The 25023-nt window shown below is 41.5% G+C and overlaps 1 protein-coding gene across 5 annotated transcripts in view; it reads left to right on the top strand.

Annotated features, from left to right (window-relative positions):
- The window catches only part of znf512b (zinc finger protein 512B), a 205062-nt gene that overhangs the window by 64191 nt on the left and 115848 nt on the right, over positions 1-25023 (top strand). For all 5 annotated transcript variants that reach the window (XR_008356100.1, XM_053482161.1, XM_053482162.1 and 2 more), the window contains one exon: positions 16659-16852. Coding sequence is in view for 4 of the 5 variants with exons in the window: in XM_053482161.1 (XP_053338136.1) it covers positions 16659-16852 (194 nt within the window). In the remaining variant the exon portion in view is untranslated. The remainder of the gene's footprint in view (positions 1-16658; positions 16853-25023) is intronic.

Here is a 25023-nt window from a genome sequence, read left to right as displayed (position 1 = left end):
AATTACTTTAAATGACTCTAAATTTAGAATTACCATGCCAAAGTAAATTTTAATCAGACAAAATGTATTTTCCCAACAACAAAATAGTGGCTAGTGAAAATGCTGAGTAATAACTTATGTAAAACAACCACAGTGTCTGGTGTGCAAAAAATGCCCTAGTTACAATCCATGTTTGTGTTTTTTTTTTTTTTTTGACGTCCCGAGGATGGATTTTTTTTTGCATTTCTGGGGGATCAGTCATAATATACTCAGATCACAAAGAATTACTCAATGCACAAACAGCAAAAAAGCACGATGATTACTATTATTTAAAAAAAACCTGAGGCTCTTTGTGTAGATTCACATAGCGTAGTCATATTCTTGGGAAAAAATTCTTATGTGCACATAAGAATATTTACTTTAAATTTTATTTTTCATAAAACTTAAACAACCTAATGTTGTAAATGTAAAGTTAAATATACATAATAAATTTATGTTTGACTTGCACTCATTCACTCATGTATAAATAGCTGTTTCAATGTCCATACTACCATATACTGTATATTTGTGTCAAATACTTTTTTATTCATATTTAACATTACATGCAGTTAGTAATTTATCATATACTTTTACAATGTAACCTAGATATCTACAGTATAAGCATATTTACTGTAACTACCCGAATTAAAAGCAATGAAGCAGCAATTTGGTCTGGCTTTTAGATAAAGTCCTTCCATATGCCATCTGGTGGATATTCTGTGAAGCACAACAAATTTATTTAAATTCTAAAATGATGTTTGCTGGATTCAGCAGCACTCTGCAAGACAAATTGCGGTCTTCTGCGGGAAAAAAACATGCATTCTTAATTCTCAGAAACAACTTGAGCAGCAATAAGTTAAAGGATTAATTTTGTTAATAAATATATCAGTTTCTCACAATGTTGTGAAGGAATTTTGGCCTATTCTTCCTTACAAAAATGCTTGAGTTAATTGAGGTTTTTGAGCATTTGCCTAGGCACAGATCTCTTGATGAGGCCATTCCAAAACCTTGATAAATGTTTTTTTCCCCCATCCACTGTGATGTAGATCTACTAATGTGCTATGTACAGATGTGGCCATTAAAAATGCTTGTTTTTTTCCCCGTGAGATGGCGCAATTCGGTGCGCACCGTGCCGCAACTTGCCGCAAGCAACATTCTGGAATTTAAATAAATGTGTTGTGGTTCACTCAATATCTGCCAGATGGCGCATGGAAGTACTTTATCTAAAGGCCAGAGCAAGTACAAAGAATAATTGTGTATAATTCTTAGCCTAAAACAATATTGTTTCCAATGCTAAAGAAAACAAATGTATTTTGTTTTACAATAGATCTTTCATGATGAATGTGTGTATATGTGCTTTATATTATTTTCATAAATAAAAATATAAAAATGTAAATTAAGGATGTCTTGAAACATAATGCAGTAACTTTTTATTTATTTGAACACAGTAAAGGTGCTAATATTTTGTACATTCCTTTATCTCTGCTATTGGTCTGTCAACTAATCCTTTTAAATCCAGATATATTTGTTTCTCGAGCTCGATGGTCACGTGATTTAAAGTCACATCTGGTATAATCACTCCATCATCAGTGTATGAGAGACCGAAAACAGAATGTTAAGGATGCAAAGCATTTCTTGGTGTTTCAGGAAATCTCAAACAGAATGATGAAACTGCTGAATGTTCTTGTAAGATGCCACAGGTATAAATAAAATCTTTTTGAAACGCATCACTAAAATAAACTAATAATCATGCTGGACACACCACCCATGATTTTTTTTATGTTATTTCAAAAATGGAAAATACAAATTGAATAATTTTATTTGGTTTATGTTTTTTTTTTATATAAAATAAAACATTGTAGAGAGATTAAAAACAGTGTAGAATGATTAATAAAAACAATACAATGCATGATATAAGGTAAATCTCATTCCAGGGATTAAAAAACGGTAACACTGTCAATTTTTGAATTTAGAATCCAGAAGATTTTAAATTTACACAAATTTAAGAAGAGGCCTAAAGCACTGCAGTGCAAATCTTCAGAAACGCCTCAGATCCAAGAGGGTCCTAACGTGGGGAGGGGTGCATTTTAGTTTCTTAGAGTGTATAGGTGAGAACAGCTGATTTACACCTGGGGGAAGGGTAAATTATTTGCATTTAAATGTTGTCTGTTATTGCAAAGCACACAGTGACACTGAAAGAACAACAATCTAAAATAAATAGAAATAAGAGACCTTGGTTACACTGCATAAATATTATTTCATACAGGAAAATTCCTCTGTGCACTCGAAAACTTTGTGTGTGCGGTTAAGCGCTGATTAGACCATGTAGGAAATTAAAGAGGAGAATTATGATGCCGGATCCAAACTTTTTTTTTTATATTATTGATTAAATGTGTGCTGAAAAAACTACTGTCACCAAAAATTTAACAGATGAGGACTCATGTCCATCAATCTGATATACAGTATGGTGGAGAAACTCCCAGATGGGAAGACACTGACAAAATTAATAAAATATAGTGGAACCTCGGATTACAAGTAACACGATTTGTGAGTGTTCCGCAAGACGAGCAAAGATTAACAAATTTTGACTTAAAAAACGAGCATTGTCTTGGTTTATGAGTACCAAGTATCATGTATCATGCATGTGCTTCTTGTTTTGATGCCAAGTGTCATGTGATCACAACTGAGCCAATGTTTTTTCTCTCTCTTGCGCTGTGGAATTATAGGTAATCACCTCCCCTGCTGGGTCTTAGTGCTCGTCTCTCACTGGTATAATCAACATCCGTGTACTGTTTACTATAACACTGTAATAACGTGTGTCTTTGTAAAACATATTTTATTTTGTGTTTGTAAGCGTGTGTGTACAGCGCGCATGCATTGTTTATTACCATGGTTCTTAAAGCAAGGGGCACGCCCAACTAGTGGAGAATACAGACATGGCAGGTGGGGCGCAATGAACGGGAGGGAATTAGTGAAAAATAATAGGAGAGTACCTATTCTAATTCATGTTTTTCTTTATTGACAATAAAGATTGGACACTCAAAACTAAACAATCATACGCAAAGAAATTGATCATTAAGTAAATTAAAATAACATTAGAGAAAAAGTGGAACCATAGTGCAACAATAACGGTTTAACGTCGCATGTTAATTGCAGAGAAACAATATATAAGGAAACATTCGGAATTATATATGTAATTTTATTCATTCCAATGTCTATGCTGATGTTTTTGTATTTTTGTTAAAAATTAATATTTTTCCAGGCCGTACTAGTCTGGCATCTCTAGTTTCCAGTGTGGCAACAAAGTTGCTTTTTGATCCTTCAGGGGCTGAACAAAAGGGAAGATCAATATCGTTCTACGCCTTTTGTTGGTGTGCATAGAACGATATTGCATTTTGCGATGATCTCTAAATCACTTGTTGTGCCGTAGAGAATAATGGTGTTTATGCTTTTAAACATGTATAATTTAGGGCGGATGTAGCTTAAAGACAATGTAAAGAGGAAATATATGTGGGTATCTTATTTGCGGGTTTATTTACGCAGCCATTGAATTCGAAGATGCGAATATCAAACTAACTTTACCGTGGACACAAACTGGGTCAGTAGCGGACTGTATGTAGTGAGCATAGTAACGTCAATGGATACATTTGTTACATGGACCACAAAAAAGCAGGTGATTTAGCACTATCAGCCTAATCAACCTTGAAAATTCGCCAACCCTCTTAAGTGGGGAATAACAGGATATGTTTGAGAACCACTGGTTTATTATAACACCTGTGTGCGTGCGTATAAAGCAAAAGCAAGTCTCATTAGAGGGTAAAGATCCATTTTTTCTTTCCCTCTCTGTATCAGCCTTTGAAAAGAAGAGTGTGTGCGCGCGTAATTTGACACCATGCTCCTTCACTCACACCAACACACACTCGCTTTTACAGCCCTTCTCCCACCCACTCCTTCACAGGTTCTTTTTTTTTTAACAGCAGTAATTCCATTAGTATGCGCTCATGCGAGTGTGACTAGCGATGTTCCTTGCTAATTTATTCGATAAAACAGTCTCTCAATCAATCAAAAAAAAGTAAAAATGAACCCCGACAGATAAGTGTATCCGTTTATGGGCGCAGGCACAACGCCTGCGCTTGTTTTGGAATAGGAGCCCACTTCCGGAACAAATTATGCTCGTAATCCGAGGTTCCACTGTAAACATCATCATCAACAACTTCTACCAAAGATTCTGTCTTCAGATATGGGGGCTGGGGCTGTTCTCTCCCAATGACGCCCAGATCAGAAACTACATCCATGTAGTTTTTTTCTCCAAAAAAATTTACACCAGTCAGCAGCGATATGGGGTAGGGGCCATAAAGTGGGCTTTGGTGAAATGGCGTCACTGGCTCCAGGGTGCCAGGGAGCCATTCATCATCTGGATCGAACATTAAAACCTCATCATGTTTCAGAATCTAAAACAGCTGAACCCAAGGCAGGCGTGGTGGGCTTTGCTTTTTGAACATTATAATTTCCAGCTCTCGTACTGCCTGGGGTCAAAAAACACCAAAGCAGACGCCCTCTCTCGCCAACATTCAATTCAATTCAATTCAATTTTATTTATATAGCGCTTTTAACAATGGTCATTGTCTCAAAGCAGCTTCACAAAAAAAAAAAAAATTAAAGATTTTTTTTTTTTTCTAGAAAAGAAAAGAAAATATTTGGAAGTGTGTATGTGTGAGAAAAATGTGTCTAGATAATAATGAAATAAATGATGAATGAATGATGAATGAAAATGAATGAAATGTCTCTGATGAGCAAGCCAAGGGTGACGGCTACAGTAGCAAGGAAAAACTCCCTTTGTCTACTAAAGCTGGCACGATCTCCAGATGCCTCGGGATGGGTAGAAAAATACAGAAAAGATGGAGAGAATTAGCGTAGTTGCCATTCAGGATAGGTGTACTGGAGTATGAGGTTATGGGATGAGTTACGCGTATGCCAGATTAAAGAGATGCGTCTTGAGTCTACTTTTGAATTGGGAAACCGTGTCTGCTCCCCGAACAGTGTCTGGAAGGCTATTCCAAAGCTTTGGAGCCAAATATGAAAATGCCCTGCCCCCTTTTGTAGATTTTAAAATTCTGGGAATTACCAGAAGTCCGGAGTTTTGTGATCTTAAGGGACGTGGTGGATTATAGCGTATCAAAAGACTGGTTAGGTATGTGGGAGCTAAACCATTTAAAGCCTTGTATGTAAGTAGTACTATTTTGTAATTAATTCTAAATTGAACAGGTAGCCAGTGCAGGGATGATAATATAGGTGTTATAAGATCATATTTTCTGGATCTAGTGAGAACCCTGGCGGCTGCATTTTGGACTAACTGTAGCTTGTTTATTGAGGATGCAGGACAACCACCTAGTAATGCATTACAATAGTCCAGTCTGGAGGTCATGAATGCATGAACTAGCTTTTCTGCATCAGATACGGATAGGATACTCCTAAGTTTGGCAATATTTCTAAGATGGAAAAAGGCTGTTTTTGTGATATTGGAAATATTATTTTCAAAAGACAAGTTACTGTCTAATATCACGCCCAGGTCTTTTACTGTTGAGCTAGTAGTAACAGTACATCCTTCTAAACGCAGGCTGAATTGTGAAAGCTGTTGTGTGCTGGTTTTTGGGCCGATGAGCAATATCTCTGTCTTATCTGAATTTAGTAAAAGAAAGTTATTGGCCATCCAATCTTTTATGTCCTGGACACACTCTGTTAATCTAGACAACTTGGGTATTTCATCTGGTTTTGTTGAGATGTATAATTGGGTATCATCAGCATAACAATGGAAACTAATCCCATGCCTTCTAATGATGTTTCCCAAGGAAAGCATGTAAATTGAGAACAGGAGAGGTCCTAAAACTGACCCTTGTGGGACCCCATATTTCACTGGCATTACATCAGACGGTACTCCATTTAGATCTACAAAATGGTGATCTAAACCATTTTAATGCCTGCCCCTGAATACCTATATGATTTTGTAGGCGATTTATGAGAATATTATGATCTATGGTGTCGAATGCAGCACTTAGATCAAGTAAGACTAGTATTGAGATGCAGCCTTGGTCTGAGGCTAAAAACAAGTCGTTTGCAATCTTAACTAGTGCAGTTTCTGTACTCTGATGGGGCCTGAAACCTGACTGAAATTCTTCTAGGATGTTGTTTTCCTGCAAGAATGTGCATATTTGAGCTGATACTACTTTTTCTAATATTTTTGATATGAACGGAAGGTTTGAAATCGGTCTGTTATTTGTTATTTCATTCGCGTCCAAATTAGATTTTTTAAGAAGCGGCTTAATAACTGCCAGCTTCAAAGGTTTAGGGACGTGACCTAGATATAGCTCTTCCTGTCCTATACCTGTAAAGCACTGAAAATCTAAATGTGAAGTCCTAGGCTGAACTAGATCATGAGATGCTATTAGAGGTTGAACCTCAGTTATTTTCTTCCTTATGCTATCGATTTTTTCATTAAAAAAGTCCATAAAATCTTCACTACTAAAATGTGTTCACTACTAAAATGCCAACATGAGGTAGACGTGCCCCTCCGCGCCTGTCCTTCCACCTTCAAAGATCATCGCACCACTTCAGTTAGACCTAGAAAGGAGGGTCCGCCAGGCGCAGACCACAGAGGCAGAACCGGCAGGTGTGCAACCTTCGATGTTCAACCACTAAGAACCGGAGGTTGATGTACCGTCAGCCCAACAGTTGTTCCGCAGGTGTCGGCAGTTGTGGAATAAAGCTAATTGGGCCATCCAACAAGCCAATGCCTCCTACACCACCCAACATCGCCGTCGACACCCTCCGAGCCGATTGTACCACGTAGGTGACAAAGTATGGCTTTCAATAAAAATCTTCACACAGAGTCAAGAAAACTTTCACCTAGATTCATCGGCCCATACCGCGTCACCTACCGGCTCCAGCTGCCTGCAGCGCTCTGGATCCATCCGGTATTTTACATATTTTCTCACCTCACTTTTAAATGTGATGCCTGCGACAGGATTTTAAAAAATTGGGACTGGGGCAACAAAGGGATTTTGAAAAGATTTAGCTGAAAGAACTAATCTATCATTAGGTCTGTAACATGATTAGCTATTAAAAGGGATGTCTTAGAGAGGCCAACATCCAACGTCAGTGGATACTTTGGGCCGTTGTTCTGGCTTCAGTGGTTGGCCCAATGTTGGCTCATTGGTGGGGCCAAAGATAGTTTGGCACAACGTTGGTTCAGTTGATAATTACAAGTTTGGCCCAGTGTTGCCACAATGTTGGTTTAGTAGGTAATGGCAAGGTTGGAAATTGAAAATTAAACATATATTCAACAACCGCATAAACATACGAAAAATGCAGTGACCTAAGGCAAACAATATCTATTCAATATTAGCCATTTAACCTTTCTGGAACTCACTATGGCAACAATCCCTATGGTTCTAACCTCGCTATGGTTGTTTCTTTGTGTAAGGGTCCGCCACTAGAGGTCACTGTTTTTATTTTGTAGTTTTTGTTGGCCAACTCAGTTTCCCAGCAGGCACCTCGGTAAGATGATGCGAGTGCACACCTGAACCGAGGTAGCCATCAATCAATCTATAAATAGCTGTTTAGACTGGGAAACTGGGTCAAGCATTTTTGGTATCACCACTGTCACTTGTGTGGGCATTTAGTTTTAGTTTATTTCTGTTCTTTGTTTAGTTTATTTTGATTTTATTTGTGTTAACTTGGGCTCTCTTATTGGCAATGTTTCTGTGTATGTTCTGTGTGTCTGTGTTAGTGGAGCTGATTCAGTCCTGTCCTCCTGTGTTCTTGTGTGTTTAGCCAGAGTCAGGTAAGTAGTTAGGTGTGTGTTTGGCTAGGAGCGTGTTTAGCTAAAATCTATGTTGAGTTATAGTAACTAGCATGTTTCTAGCCATAGCCCCTCTGTTTCTCTAGCTGTCCTGTGTTTCCTACCTCCCTAGTTGCCCAGTGTGCCTAGCCTTTGAGTGTCGCCTAGCCTAGCCTTTGAGTGTCGCCTAGCCTAGCCTTTGAGTGTCGCCTAGCCTAGCCTTTGAGTGTCGCCTAGCCTAGCCACTGGGTATCCCTCGTCTGTGTTTCTGTGCCCCCATTCCCTAGTGTGTGTTTAAGCTATTAGGTAAGTGTAGCTTAGTGCATGTTGGGGCTAAAGACATGCTTAGCTAGGTGTATGTGTAGCTGACTGCCATGGTTAAGCACAGCTTAACCATGTTTAGCTAAAAGCCATGCCTAGCTGATTGCCATGTCTTTAGTCCTCGTCCCGTCTCTCTCTCGTCTCTGTGTCTCCCTCTAGTGTCTCTACGTGTCTCCCTCTAGTGTCTCTTCTCTCTGGTGTCTCCCTCTAGTCTCAGCTCCACGCATAGTCTGTGTGTCCTGTTATGTTTGTCCTCCTCCTGTGTCTATGTGTCTGCCTGTGTCTCGCCACAGGGCGTGTTATGTGTCTGCCTGTGTCTCGCCACAGGGCGTGTTATGCGTCTGCCTGTGTCTCGCCACAGGGCGTGTTATGCGTCTGCCTGTGTCTCGCCACAGGGCGTGTTATGCGTCTGCCTGTGTCTCGCCACAGGGCGTGTTATGCGTCTGCCTGTGTCTCGCCACAGGGCGTGTTATGCGTCTGCCTGTGTCTCGCCACAGGGCGTGTTATGTGTCTGCCTGTGTCTCGCCACAGGGCGTGTTATGTGTCTGCCTGTGTCTCGCCACAGGGCGTGTTATGTGTCTGCCTGTGTCTCGCCACAGGGCGTGTTATGTGTCTGCCTGTGTCTCGCCACAGGGCGTGTTATGTGTCTGCCTGTGTCTCGCCACAGGGCGTGTTATGTGTCTGCCTGTGTCTCGCCACAGGGCGTGTTATGTGTCTGCCCACGGCGTTCAACACCTGCCACAACACCCCGATTGTGACACTTTGTCTCATTCTCTCAATGCTTTGCATTTTCTTACAAATTATTCAGTCACCGTGGATCACCAAATATATAGTTCTATAGGCAATTATACTCACATATAGCTAGCAATCAAAAAAAGCAATACCTACCCTTGTACATGTTGATCACCTGACATGTGGTGATACTTCCTGACATGTGCTCACACACTTAAAGCATTGGTCAGCTAGTAAAGCGAATGCAGAGAAGTGTCGTTGTCCATCATGGAGAATGGGACCAAAGTTTAGCTTGTACTTGATTGGTAACCAACCCTCATATATGTGTCCCTGATGTGAGGGCATCATTGAGAGAGCCTGCAGCACAAAGCTAAACCAAAATAATTAAATTTTCAGTTTACAACCATGCCATTAAATACTAAACCAATATTGGGCCAACCTATCTTTGGCCCAACCAATAAGCCAACAGTTGGCCAACAGACAAAATGACATTGGGCCAACTACTGATGCCAACATGGGCCCAACGTATGCACAGTTGTTTGCCCTACTTTTTTCGTCTGACAAAAGGTTACCAAAATTTTGCTAACGTTGGGCTACCAAAGCAGTGCTATCTGGGCTAGTAACCCAGTGTATCCAAGTATCTATCCAATGACAAAAACTTAAAAGCACTTTTCGTTGGTCACATGAGAGCTTCTGCTAAATGTAAATGTGTTTGCGGTATTGGTGAAGGCAAACTTTTTTCAATAATTGTGTGAAATCTAGAATGTGTAAACATTACCAAATAGAGTCTAGCTGTAGAATTGATTTTAATAAATTTTTTTTAAAAGACAAATACATAAAGTTTTAAACATAATCTCCTTGCTTTTCAATACACTTTGTCCATCTGTCAACAAGCTGAACTGCAAGCCACAAATGCACTGCTTCTTTATCTGAAGTGAATTCTCCTAAGGCTGCAAGGGATCAAAGAGGTAAGAGTCCGATGGAGCAATATGAGGATTATAGGAAATATGATTTAACACCTCAAAATGATATTCTTGCAGAGTGTCTGTCGACTGTGTGAAGAGAAGTGCGCGGATGTGCATTGCCATGCAACATCACAATAATCTTGTATAAAAGTCATCTACTCTTAATCCAAAGTGAGCTGTAAGCATCAATTTTCAGATAATGGTTAACATTTAAACTTCTTTTGGTCGATGATTTAGAATGTTTCAATTCCATACTCTGCCGTTTACTCTCAGGCTCTGCGAAACCGGTTTGATAACTTCACACTGATCGTAAATAAAAGGTAAGAAGGGGGATTACAGTAACTGGGTGCAGTGGGGGTTCACCTCGGAGTGCGCTGTCACATTGTATTTAGAGAATAGACTAAAACAAAATCATGTTCGTTTCAGCATTGAAAACAATATTGTATTAGGCTACCTTTATTAAAGACTATTTACCTTTGTGTTTGTTGTACTTCATCTTTTTGCACACACGTGCGGAAATCTTTAAATTTGAACAGAACATAATAGTAGGCTGGTAGGAACATTATTTTTCATATAACTTAAACGGCTGAATTAAGTTAAATATACACAATAAATTAATAATTGCGTTTACTTTACATTTAAGCACTCATATGTAAGTATATTTTTCATTACATATACTACCATATATCGTATATTTGTGTCTAATACATTTACATTTAGGCATTTGGCAGACGCTCTTATCCAGAGCGACTTACAAAAAGTGCTTTAATGTTTACAACATTGGATACATACTTACACTGGGTTAACTAGGTTAATAACTAAGTACCATTAGTCCAACACATCTGAGAAGAGTTTTTTTTTTTTTTTTTCCCCCGGGGGGGTTAGTCCAAGTACTGGAGAAACAGATGCGTCTTGAGTCGTCGTTTAAAGATAGTCAAAGTCTCTGATGTACGGACATCTAGAGGAAGTTCATTCCACCACCTAGGTGCCAGAACAGAAAAGAGCCTGGATGAATGCCGCCCTCGATCCCTGAGAGATGGTGGGATGACGCGAGCAGTGCTGGAGGATCGGAGGGAACGTGGTGCAGTGCGTGGTGTAATTAGCGCAGAAAAATACTGTTTTATTCATATTTTACAACATTACAGTTTGCAATTTACTTGCAATTGTACTCTTAAAATGTAACCTACATATCTACAGTATAAGCATATTTAACTACTTCAGCTTCAAATTTACTTAAAATTTATTTAACATAAAGTTCTTATTTGATACAAGTTTATCATTGAATTAATTATTTTAATATAAACATGATTCTGATTCTCTATATTCTTGTCGAGTTTAGTCCTTCATGTCTGCATTTTATCGCATTTGTTAAGGGCTGCGGGTTTATACACGCGATGAAGAAATTTAAGATGAATTTTAAAGCATCTTTTTAGGCATAAATATAAATTTTTATTTATGGCCAGGTGTATTACGAAGTGATCCCTGCACTGTGTATCTGCATGGAGATTTTGTGTGTGTGTTTGTGAAGTTATCTTCTCCAAACGTGTTTCCAACCAACCGACTCTGGCCTCCAAACTTAAAAGGCTACGTGTCATAGCCGATAACTGCTCCTTTGACCTGCTGGTTACAGTGGGACACCGATTGCTGATCAGCGTATAGTAGCGTGTATAAGCCGAACTCTTCGCTCAAAAATAATGTGAATGTTTGCAACAAACACTAACCATTAAAATGTTAAGAATTTAATTAAACATGAATATATAAATTATATTTTTTATACGTATTTTCATTTTATATATACACACAGTATATATAAAACTCATGCTAGGGTACTTTTAGTACGCTGAAATAACTAGCGAATGCTTTAGTACAGGGCTCTAAAACAACGGCAATATGAATGACAATGGAATATTACAGAACATGCAGGATGACGCCCATGCACCAATTACTAACCATTAAAATGTTGGATTTGAATTTAAATGCCACATATATATATATATATATATATATATATATATATATATATTCATGTTTAATTAAATTATTAAATCATCGTATTCACCCATGGGTTTACTGCATGAACACTGGAACAAAAGAGAGGAAACTGAAGTTTCTTTTTCCGTTTTTTGCATTGAGTTTAATCATGCAGCACTTTTAGTATTCATAGCAAAAGCAACCCAACATTTGTAATTAAAGTACCCGAAATAAACCGGGATTTTGACCCAGCATAAACAACCCAACGATTTGTTTACAGAAACCCAGCATTTTTTTGTGTACTACTACAGAATCCCCCGGCTTTGACTGCGCTGTCGCGTTGTATTCAGCGAGTAGCACATATTTTTGTGTTTGTTGCATTTCATGTCTGTAGTTTTATCGATAAATCTGCTCATATCTGCGCACGCGTTTATCAGCCTTTTGATCTTAGTTCTTATCTTAGTAGTTAAACTAATTCATCCTAATTAAATCTTATTAGGATCGAATTTAAGCAAAGTAAAAGTTAACACAGAGAGCCTTTAGATTTTGTCATGTGTAATTAGAAACATTACGCATGTAGGGTTTTTTTGTAAGCGCGATGTGAGCAGCTTTACTTATTGATAATTAATTAATTATTAAATGGTAGACATAAACAGCAAAAATAACAATATTATTCTTTTGATTATTATTATCATGTTCTTTTGCTGTTTGAGTTCAGCGTTAAATGATTATTTAAACTGACGCGCTTCGTGTAGATTCATGCCACAAGTAATTTTATCATACAAACTGTAAAAGAGAAAGTTTTATTAAGATGTCCTTTTTGTTGATCATGATTGAGTTGATAAATTCATGATTGCTTACGTTCATACAGCTGTAAAATTTTTATTTAAATATGTCTTTATATGTAAATATACATCTAAACATAGTGGAAGCTTTTATTTTGGTGGACTGGTCACCTGACAAATTGAGGAATATTTCTGTATCACATTGGCATTATAGGTCAGGGTCAACATCGATGCAGAGAAGAGACGTACTTAAATTAACTTTATTCTGCACTTGGTTCAAGAGGCGCACACGGTAATTGTGCTTTACTTATGTTTAGGTTTAACACTATTAATGTGCTCAAATGCATATGCTAGTAATTTTACTTAATTATTTTGCATTTCCTTTATGCTGGCAGGCTTGGGCCTGTTTTATTAATGGATAAAAAACATGTTTGAGAGATGTGTACATATTCAAATATTTATGTCCTTTAATTTTATCTCAGTTTTCACGGTGTCTGCTGAAAAAGAGAAAAATAAACGTTTAAAAGACATCTGTATGATGCGTGGCCAACATTATTTTTAACCAGTGTAGCTAGACAAAGATTTTTACGTTGTGCTCAGACCACTAAGCGTCTGTGGATTCCAAAATTGACATTTTTACCATTTTTTAATCACTGGAATGGAAGAGAGAGAAAGTTTCCTTATTATAACATGCCTTATATTGTTTTTCATCGCTTGATACACAACCCATTATTTTTAATGCTATTCTATAAGGGTATATACAAATGGAATAATTTTATTCGGTTTTTGTATTTATTCTTAAATAAAATCTAAAATTAAAACATCGTAGAGTAATTAAAAACAGTGTAGAGTGATCAATAACAATACAATGCATGTGAGGATACACAGTAACAATGTCAATTTTGGAAACGATGCACAGTGGGAAGGGGTGCATTTTAGTTTCTCTGGGTGTAAAGGTGAGAACAGCCGATTCACACCTGGGGAGGGTGTATTATTTGCATTTGAATGCGTCTGACATTGCAAAGCACACACAGTAACACTGCAAGAACAACAACCTAAAGTAAATAGAAATAAGGTCTTGATTATACTGCATAAATATTATTTAGTACAACAAAAATTGTCACCAAAAATGTAACCGATAAGGACTCATGTCCATCAATCTGATATACAGTATGCTGGAGAAACTCCCACGTGGTAAGACACTACAGTGGAACCTCGGATTACGAGCATAATTCGTTCCGGAGGCGGGCTCGTATTCTAAAACACTCGTAAATCAAAGCACATTTTCCCATAAGAAATAATGGAAATTAAAATTACTTGTTCCACAGCCCAAAAAAATAAATACATAAAAATAATTAACACAAAATATAAATTAAAAACAAAACAAATTAACCTGCACGTTACCTTAAAAAAAGTAAAAATTAAAACCTCGACAGATAAGTGTTTCCATTTATGCGCACAGGCGCTGTGTGTGTGTTTTTCTCTCTTCTGCACTGCTGAGTGTGTGTTGTGTGTGCGCAAGCGTAATTTGACACCGTGCCGGTTGTGTGTGAGTGAAGCACCCCCTCTCTGTTTCACACACACACACACACACACACACACAAACACATTAAAGGCGAGAGAGGGAGAACCAGCATGGTGTCAAATTACGTGCGCACACACATAACACACACACACTGCAGCGCAAGAGAAAAAAAACACACACACACATAACACACACACTCAAACACTGACACACAGTAAAGGCGAGAGAGAAAGAGAGCGTGTGTGTGTGTGTGAACCGGCGGTGTCAAATTATGCGCACACACACAAACACACACACTTTGCAGCGCAAGAGAAAGAAACACACACACACACGGATTAATTATACCAGTAAGAGACAAGCACTGAGACCCAGCAGGGGAGATGATTTCCGCGCCAGAGAGAAAAAAAACTTTGGCTCAGTTGTGATGACGCGACGCTCGGTGTCAAAACAAGGAGCGCATGCGTTACACATAATACTCGGTGCTTGTAAACCACGACAACACTCGTTTTTTAAGTAAAAAATTATTTAAAATCTTTGCTCGTCTTCCGGAACACTCGTAAACCACGTTACTCGTAATCCGAGGTTTCACTGTAGTTTGTGTAGTTAACATCAAAGACAAAAATAAATAAATAAAACAAACATCAACAACTTTCACCAAAGAGTCTGGAACGCAGAGTATACAACTCTGAATGCAGGGTGCGTCACACAGCCGTGATATATTATACTATAACCATATTATACCAAAGATAGAAGTGTATTTTTTTGTTATTTTAATGTTCTATTCTAAAGGTCTATTTTTTTCAGTTATTTCTATATTTAAATTTTAATGTCTTTAAATGTAATTTCTTAAATAATAACAGTAAACCGATACAAACGGAAGCTATATAACATTCATTGTTGTTCATTCTTTGTACAAATAAAATCGTCAGCTAGTGAACTTAATAAGCTAGACTAAACAATAAAATTTTTTTTACAAGCCCTTGAGCTGTTGTTAGTGCTTGTTTGGCGAGTCAATTTCCTTGCTCTTTTCACCGACGCATTCACAATCATTAGTCTACTTCTGCTGGTGCGGTGTTTCCCGCGAAAGGTTGTGCGCGTGCGGTCCACTACACAGCAAAAATATGTTAGTATATTACGACTGAAATAAAGCGGCTCACATCGGCGTGCATTTCGCACAGCGCCACATCAAGGGCGCGTTCACCTGACTTTTGATCAAAACTTGGCAAAGTGAAAGCGCACACGCGTCGCGGGTTCACGGAAACATTTTTGCTGGACATAAACAGCAAAAATCATGATGATTATTCTCCTTTTGATTATTATTATGATGTTCTTTTGTTGTTTGGGTTCAGCGTTGATTAAAAAGCCGCAAGCGCAACTCACTTTCACTCTGCATAAGGCAGTGTTTATTTATTGGTGTATATTTAAAGCGCATAAACACAATAAAACAATAATGTTTTAGGCTAACATATCATACATCTTTGTAGTCTTTTGGCACACGCGCAAGTATAATAAGAATAATAATAATTAATTCGGAGCACTACAACTACTAAAAATAATAATACTAAATAGAGAAAGTGCAGTCAAAGAAGTATCATTGAAGGAGAGAAGAAAATGAAAAACAAATACATATTAGTATTTACAGTTTGAGTTCAAGTTCAAGTAGGCTTTATTGTCATTACAACCATATACAGTTAGTACACAGTGAAACGAAACAACGTTCCTCCAGGACCAAGGTGCTACATGCAACATAAATTTACAACACAAATTAACATAGACACTAAACTAGCTAACCAAGAGGCCTAGTTAGCTGGCTAGCAGAGACAGGACAGAGAGACCTAACATAAAGTACAACATAAATTAACAAAAACTAACTAGCTAAGTATAAATTTTTTACAGACAACATAAAGTGCACGTCCAAATGTGCAAACAAGAGCAACAACAAAGTGACAGTGCGCAACCACGACACGTGAGCTTGACACGTTTATGAGCTCTGTCGCTTGATATTAATGGGCACCTAAGAGAGATAAATTTTCGGCTCAGTAGACACACAATACTTCAGACTGAAACACGACTGTCCCCTACAGGTAATGAAAGGCATTTTCACAGCTTGCAGCTGCGGCAAGTCGTGGGATCCCTTTTCTCGAATCGTGCATTTTTAATGGCGACATCTGTATGTCTCCTTCACATGAATGTTTAAATGAACATTTTATAACTAGTGATGACACCTAGAACTCCTTAATTTGCAGATGAAAATGAATGTGCTGCATGCATTTGTCAAGTTGAGGGATCCGGAAATACAAATGTTTCCTAGCCTAATGGAAATATTGTTGCCTGACATATCATCCCATGTCATCAAATCACACAGTGCAAAATTTCAAAAACGACCACATTTACTTACATATTTAACATTTTCCTATTTTCACTGTAGATGATTTAAACACCTATGATAAGTCTTATTTTACTATGTAGTAATTCAACTGTTTGTGTGTACTTGTGTGTATCAGGAAACTGTGGCAGAGAAGTTCAGTTATGGCTGTCAATACTGCAAGGCTGTGTTTGCCACAAAACTGCACCAGCAGAAGCACAAGCTGTGGAATCATTCAGAGAGGGTCAACATGGAGAGCCAGGTAGCAGTGACCATGAAACCAATAGCTGAGCTAAGAGCCAAGCCCAAGCTGCAAAAAGATTCTAAAAAAAGGTAAGAAAAGCATTAGAACAGACGAATGTTTCACCTATGATGCAAATTCTTTTAAATTAACCCTCTTACTAAAATACCCGTCTATCTGACAATTGACATTGGCTTATGAATATCTGCAAATGCAACTGATTTAGTAGAATTTTTTAAATTATTTCCTTATGTGTATAACATTTCCTTATTTGCTATAATGTACAAGTATCAGTACCAGTATACAGTATATGCAAGTACAATATAATGAATTGCAATGTTTTATCATTTTAGCTTTTGCTAATAGAATGTGACACATACTGTGGACAAATTTTGAGAACAGCTAACAGCTAGCAGAAACTGTTGTAGCAGAAACTGTTGTATGATATGTAACATTTCACATCATGTAGTTGTATCTTGTTTGTGTTAGCACATAGTGAGATCACATGCAAGCATTTGTGGCATTGTGTATTCCCTTTAAGCAATTTTAACCAGCTGTTTGCAGCATTAGATTTCTTAACACAAGCAACAGTCTTCCTTGAAGTTGTTTTGTTTCCTTAAGAGCACAAGAATGGGCACAAACCTTTAGAGCGTCTATGAATGTGTGCCAATGTGGCCTTATCCTTGTACATTATTTGATGCTGATAAGTCGGAATGCAGTATGTTGTAGTTTCTCTTCAAGTGCAATGCTGTTATCTAGAACTGTTTGATTTTAGGATTTAGGTAGAGGTAAAATTGTCTCTTTCATGACCACAGATGTAAGAGAAAAACATGCCTTTGTGCTTTGTGGTTGACCTTTGGGGCTTTTAAATATATATATATATATATATATATATATATATATATATTTTTTTTTTTTTTTTTTTTCAGAACTTTAATTACACAGAAGTTAATAATGTTTTAGCTTAGGTAATAATCTATGTCTATTGTCATGCGCTGGGATATAGTGGCAGAAGGTGAAAAGGAGGATCCAAGGGCAGATTCAATGATAATGTGCACTTATAGTCCTTGTGAAGATGCAGAAAAGCTCTAGAGAAGTTTCGAGGGTAAGAGCCTGTAATCCGAACGTGCAATAGATCCACACATGCAGTAATACCAAAAAACCCTAGATAGTCTCGTAGTCAGTGTGCAACGCGGAAGTCAAAGTCAGTAATCAACACACGCAGTAAATCCAAAATCGCTAGACAGTCTCAGTAGTCAGTGCGCAACGTGGAAGTCAAAGCCGGTAATCCACACATGCAGTAAATCCAAAAACCTAGGCAGTCTCATAGTCAGTGTGCAATGCGTAAGTTAAAGCCAGTAATCCAAACGGGAAGTGAATCCAAAAATACTAGGCAGTCTCGTGGTCGTTATACAATAGGGAAGTCAAAGCCGGTCATCCAAACGTACAGTAAATCCAAAACACTAGGCAAAAACGAGGTCGATAACAAAACGGGGTTGATAACATGGTAAGTAAATGGCAAATGTGAATATGGGCATGGACGGCACAATAATCCTCACTAAACATTGGACATCGGATAGACGTGCAGATCATGTCTATATTGGGTCCGTCGGTCCATGACCAATTCTGGACATCCATTCAACGTCCAAGCTAGGTCCACTATTTGGACGTCCAACCATGACCCAACTTGGATGTCATTTTGACGACCTAATCTGGCTTTTTTTTTTTTTACGCCATTTTGATGTCCAAACTAGGTCCACTATTTGGACGTCCAACCATGACCCAACTTGGACGTCATTTTGACCATCCCTCTATGAACTAGAGTTAAAGGTCGGTAAGTGGGCCGGCCCAACCGGTCATAGCTTAGTCTGACTACTGGTCTTATGTTTCTTTTAGGGCAGGCATTTTGAGTATCTACTCCTCCTTTGGTAGCATCATGACCGCCAGGATCTCCCCCTTCTAAACCTGTGTCTCCTTGTTCCTCCTGACTCAGATCTGGTCAGAACATTCATTCTTTGCACATACTGTTGATGGTTACTAGCTCTCTGTCCATCAGGTGAAAACATTCATTCTTTGCACATACTGTTGATGGTTACTAGCTCTCTCTCCATCAGGTGAAGTCCCGAAACACACATCCACCGGCAAACGAACCTCCCTTTCGAACAACAGAAAGTACGGCGAGTACCAAGTTGCTTCGTTCTTAGTACAGTTGTACGCATGTACTAACCGGTTAATGTGTTGACTCCACCTGTGATTCTCTGCCGTGTCCAGCGAAAATAAAGAAAGAAGTGTCTGGTTAAACCTTTAAGCTGTGGGTCTCCTTGGGGATTGTATGGAGATTTTCGGATTCCCAGCATCCTCAGCAGCTCTTTTATGAGACCACTCTCAAAGTCTCTCCCTTGATCTGAATGGATACGGGATGGTAAGCCATAGTGAACAAAAAACTTGTCACACAGTATCTTGGCCACAGTCAGAGCTTTTAATCTTTAGCTGGGAACACTTTGGCATAGTGTGTGAAATGATCAGTCATGATGAGGACATTGCTAATACCTTTAGAGTCTGGCTCAATTAATAAGAAGTCAATGCATACCAAGTCAAAAGGCCCACAGCTGGTCATATGATGTAAAGGTGCAACTTTTTTGGATGTTGTCTTACGTGCTATACAACGGCTACAATTCTTTATGTACTGCTCTAAGTAGGTGGACATTCTAGGCCAATAGAAGTGACCCCTCAGAAGTTAAGTAGTTCTCTCTACTCTCAAATGGCCTGTGTCATCATGCAAGGAATGCAGTACTTGGGTCCAGTACTTTTCAGGTAAGACAAGCTGTTTTTTTTTTGGTGACTTAATGCAGAAGGTGGTTCTGGATCATCAACATGGGACCTTGACGCTGCAGCAGAGCAACAGTATTAATGGAACTCTTAGCACCAGTAAGTATTTTCCCAGACTCCACCGCTCGCTTCACTATGCTAACTACCGGATCCTCATCTTGAGCTTTCCTGATCTCAGCATTAGTCAACAGTTCTACATGACCCAGTCCCAGTGTTGTGGGACAAAAGAACGTTTCTGGGATGCTTTGTGGTGAGACACCTAAGTGATCCAAAAGTCGGGCTGAGGACTCAATGCTTTCCAGAACACCAGCCAGCTGGCAAATAGCCTTTACTCCCGATTTAGGAATTTCCTTCCATTCAGAGCAGTCAGTGGGTTCACAGGGGTACCTGGCTTGTACTGTAAAATGAAGCCATACGTAGACAAGGTGGCTAACCAGTGATGACCTGTCGCATTCAACTTGGCAGTGTACAAGATATAGGTGAGTGGATTGTTGTCAGTCTTCACCACGATCTGAGCACTGTATAAGTAGTCATGGAATTTGTACATAACTGCCAATTTTAGAGCTAGGAACTCAAGTGGATGGACCATGTAATGCTGTTCTGAGGCATTCAACTTCCTGTTTGCGTAAGCCACAGGTCTTAAACCAGTTGGCTGTTCTTGATTTAGGACAGCTCCCAAACGATTTATGCTAGCATCTACCTGCAAAACATATGGTTTGGTGGGGTCAGCAAAAGCAAGTACTGGTGCATAAGTGAGAAAATGATTTTATTGAAAGCTGCAGCACAGTCATCATCCCAACGCTTCCCAAACGGCTCAGACTCTTTATAATAGGTCTTGGTATCTGCTGCCTCTCTATTTTGACCAAAGGTCGATGGGTACCGTATGGTGAGCTCAGTCAGCGGCCTCACAATGGCTGAGTAGTCCTTTATGAATCTCCGGTATAATCCACAAAAGCCAAGAAAGGATCTCAGTGACTTCAAGTCAGTTGGCATTTTCCAGCATGTTATTGCTTTAATCTTGGCGGGGTCAGGTGACACTCCGGCAGCTGACACAAGCCGCTGGAATGTGGTGGGAGCTCCAGTTATCCCTTTGTGGCATCCTCTCAAACTGGTAGAAACCAAGTGCCAACCCATGGCTATTTGATAATATCCACTGTGGAGGTCTAGTACCAAAAACCATTTACTGCCAGCCAAACAGTCCAGAGCATCATTGTTCCTGGGAGTGGTGTACTGATCTGGAATGGTGCGAGCATTTAGAGTCCGGTAATCGACACGCATCCTGATTGGCCAACTTTTTTTCTGTGCAATTACTATGGGTGTGTCAAGAACTAACCTGGGATGACCAAAAGACCAAAGGTGAAGTGATGAAGGGTTTTAGCTGTGATGTATGGAATGGACTGGGTGGATCCGGAGCGCCGCTGGCAGCTGGAGCCGGTAGGTGACAGGGTTAATCCGTAAAGTGATGCGGTATGGTCAGATGAACCTTGGTAGAAATAGTTTTCTTGATTCGGTGTGCAGATGGAGGTTTTTAGTTGATAACCATACCTTGTCACCTACGTGGTACAAACGTCCCGGTGGGTGTCGGCGGCGATGCTGGGTGACGTAGCTGGTGTTGGCTCGTTGGATGGCGAGATTCGCTTGGTTCCACATCTGCCGACACCTACGGACCAACTGTTGGGCCGATGGTACGTCAACTTCTGGTTCCTGATGGTTGAACATTGGAGGATGGAAACCATGGCACACCTCAAATGGGCTTAGGTTGGTGACTGTGGAGACGTGGAGATTGTGGGACAGTTCGGCCCATTTGAGGTAGCGGGCCCAGGAGCGCTGGCGATCGGAAACAAAACATCTCAGGTAGCGCTCCAGTTGTTGGTTGGTCCGTTCCGTCAGAACATTAGTCTGAGGGTGGTAACCGGATGACAGACTACAGGTGGAATCGATCAGACGGCAGAAGGCCTTCCAGAACCGGGCTGTGAACTGAGGCCCCCTGTCCGAGACGATGTCCTTTGGGAACCCATGCAGTCGGACTGTGTGTTCCAAAATCAATTCAGCTGTGTCCTTTGCTAAAGGGAGTCCGGCTAAGGGCCACCAGGTGCACGGCCTTGGAGAACCGATCAACAATGGTTAATATGGTGTTCTTACCCTCTGAAACCGGCAGGCCCGTGATGAAATCCAGGGCGATGTGCGTCCAGGGCAGTCGAGGAACTGGGAGTGGCTGGAGGTCTCCTGGAGTTGGTTGGTTTGTGTCCTTTGCCCTGGCGCACACCGGGCATGCCTGAACGAACTCGAGAATGTCTCTCTTCAAGGAGGGCCACCAGAACGCCCGTCGGATGAATAATAGGGTTTGTCGAGCTCCAGAATGTCCGGCGATAATGGATGGATGCCCCCATTGGAGAACCTCAGCTCGCAGATGTTGGGGTACGTGGAGTCATCCAGATGGCACACCTGCCGGTTCGGTCTCCGCCGCCTGTGCCTGGCGGACCCTGGTCTCCAAATCCCAGTGGACGGGTGCGATGATTCGAGATGGAGAGATGACAGGCACGGGTTCCGCCCGGGGGAGATCGTCCTCATATTGGCGTGATAGAGCGTCGGCTTTGGTGTTCTTCGACCCGGGTGGTAAGAAAGATGGAAATTATATTGTTCAAAAAATAATGCCCACCGTGCCTGTCGTGGATTGAGCTGTTTGAGGTTCTGGATGGTGATCAGGTTCTGATGATCGGTTTAGACGATGAATGGCTCACTGGCGCCCTGGAGCCAGTGACGCCATTTCTCCAAAGCCCACTTTATGCCCAACAGCTCGCGGTCCCCTACCCCGTATCGCTGCTGAGTGGGGTCAAATTTTTGGGAGAAGAAACTGCAAGGGTGCAGTTTCTGGTCTGGACCTCGCTGGGAGAGAACTGCGCCCGCGCCCACATCCGGAGCGTCCACCTCCACAACGAAGGGTTGTCATCCAGGTAGACGAACACCCATCGGCCCAGCATGTCTCGAAGGACGTCATTTATGAATTGTTGGAAGGCCGAGGGTGCGTTGCAGAGTCCGAATGGTATGACCAGGCTCTCATAGTGTCCGGTGGGTGTGATGAATGCAGTCTTCCACTCATCACCCTCTCTGATGTGCACCAAGTTGTAGGTGCTCCGGAGGTCCAACTTGGTGAACACGGTGGCACCAGAGAGGGCGTCCAGGGCTGAGTTGGTAAGTGGTAGTGGATGTCTGTTCTTAATTGTGATGTTGTTTAGCCCCCGATAGTCAACACATGGGCGAAGTTCGCCCCCTTTCTTCTTGACGAAGAAGAACCCCGCGGCGGCAGGCGAGGTGGAGGGCCGGATGGTTCCCTGACAGAGGGCGTGGTGACGTATTCCTCCATCGCCTGCGTCTCCGAGGTGGATAACGAGTAGAGATGGCCGCGGGGAGGAACGGAACCCGGCTGAAGTTCTATCGCCAGGTCGTATGGGCGATGAGGTAGGTAGCTCGTCTCTTACAAAAAACTTCAGCCAAGTCCCGATAGGCGACAGGGATGGCGTTGGTGTCGACGTCAGGGGGCCTCGGACTTCCTGGAACACGTCCCAGGCCGTGCCTGTAGGCAGAGTTCGGTGCAGGTCGGCCCCCACTGGAGGATCCGGTTCCGGGTCCATGAAATGATCGGATCGTGCTGCAACAGCCAGGGATAGCCGAGGATGACGGGCGGTGATGAGATGGACGTGAGGTGAAATTGGATCTGTTCCTGGTGCTGATCGATGGCAAGTGTGATGGGTTGGGTCTGATGGGTGATAGGGCTGGATGATAAGGGCTGACCGTCGACCGAAGTGATTTTTACCGACAGGGAAAATGCCTCAATCTTCACCTCCAAATCTTTGGCATAATTACAGTCAATGAAGTTACCAGCGGCACCGGAGTCGATAAACGCGGTGCTTCGAACTCTTTGTGGCCAATTTGGAGGTTTACCTGCACCGTGAAGCGTGAGATGGTGGCGTCGGTTGTGGAGGAGAGGTGGAGGGGGCCCGGTGAGTCTCTCCTTGCACTCACCGGGGCTGCGTGTTTCCCGGGCGAATTAGGCAGATTGCCCGGTGATGCGCTGCTGACCCACAGTAGGCACACAGACCCTCTCGATACCATCGTTCCGCCATGGTCAGGGAGGCGTGTCCTAATTGCATGGGTTCCCCGGCTCCGGTGTCAACCACGGCAGGAGGTGGAGATCCGACAGGTCCAGTAGTTGGGGTGGTGAGAGCAGTAGGTGGTCGTAGTGTGGTGTAGGAGAAGGTGGGTGCAGGCGGCAGGGTCCTAGAGGCTGGCTTCAAGCGAGAGAGGATGCGCTGATCGATACGGAGGGCGAGCTGGATCATTTCCTCCAGGGTAGCAGGAAGCTCTCGCCCGGCGAGCTCGTCTTTGATGCGTGGAGCCAGTCCCTCGTAGAAGGATGTCTGGAGCGCGGCATCTCCCCAGTCGGTCTGCACAGCGAGTACCGGCTCACAGAGGCAGAGCCCCAACCTGCCGCAGATGGTAGAGTTTGGTGTCGGTCTCCACCTCGCCCGCTGGGTGTTCGAACGTGAGTCTGAGTTGGCGGGTGAAGTCATTATATGAGTGCGCGGTGTCTGAATCCGTCCGAAAAACTGCCGTGGCCCACTCAGCTGCCTGCCCGGATAGCAACAAGACCAGAAGTGCGATGCGTAGCCGATCGGTGGAGTACCTGGTGGCATTGAACTCAAACATCAGATCAAGCGTTGTTAAAAACACATTACACTTCCCGTCCGTGCCATCCCACTTATCCAGGAGTGCCAGAAATACATCAGAAGGAGGGGAGGGGGGGGGGTTGGTGCGGCGCTGCGGCCGCCGCGATGGGAGATCGGCTAGCCACGCCATCCACAGCTGCCCGGAGATCCTCGTTCTCCCGCGGGAGCTCCGCAACCTCAGATTAGCGATCCCCCCCGATAGCGTGTTGATGAGCTTGGCGTGCTGATCTACCACATCGCAGAGGTGCGCGTAATCCACTAGGTTCACCGCGGAAGGCTCAGTCATTCTGTCAAGAACTAACCTGGGATGACCAGAAGACGTAGCTTTAGCGGTTAGCCCTTTGTAGCATGAATGGTAAACCCAAACGTGGAAGAACACGAGTAGGCAGGATAATCACGCTGTTTAGTCTAAGGACTCTTACAAATGGGGAGTAAGGGAAAGACACAATCTAACCCGCATCCTATAAATACACACTCGATCAGGAATTTAAACCAAGAAGGTGAGTACTCACAGTTCGGTGAAGGATTCCGACGTAGCATCGGCGTGCCGGTCGCGTTTCGAGTGTGCATGACAGGGTGATGCGTACGAACTCCTCGACTCCTTAATAATGCCAGCCGGCAAGAGTTCTTTAATATGGCGTCGTACATCGTCAATGTCTGCAGAAGCAATACGTCTGAAACGTTCTCTAAATGGTTTGAAGTCTGTC

Source organism: Clarias gariepinus, chromosome 22 (genome assembly GCF_024256425.1).
Source record: "Clarias gariepinus isolate MV-2021 ecotype Netherlands chromosome 22, CGAR_prim_01v2, whole genome shotgun sequence".
NCBI classification, from domain to species: domain Eukaryota; kingdom Metazoa; phylum Chordata; class Actinopteri; order Siluriformes; family Clariidae; genus Clarias; species Clarias gariepinus.
The sequence above is the reverse complement of the archived record's forward strand: the minus strand, read 5'-3'. Positions and strand labels throughout refer to the sequence as shown.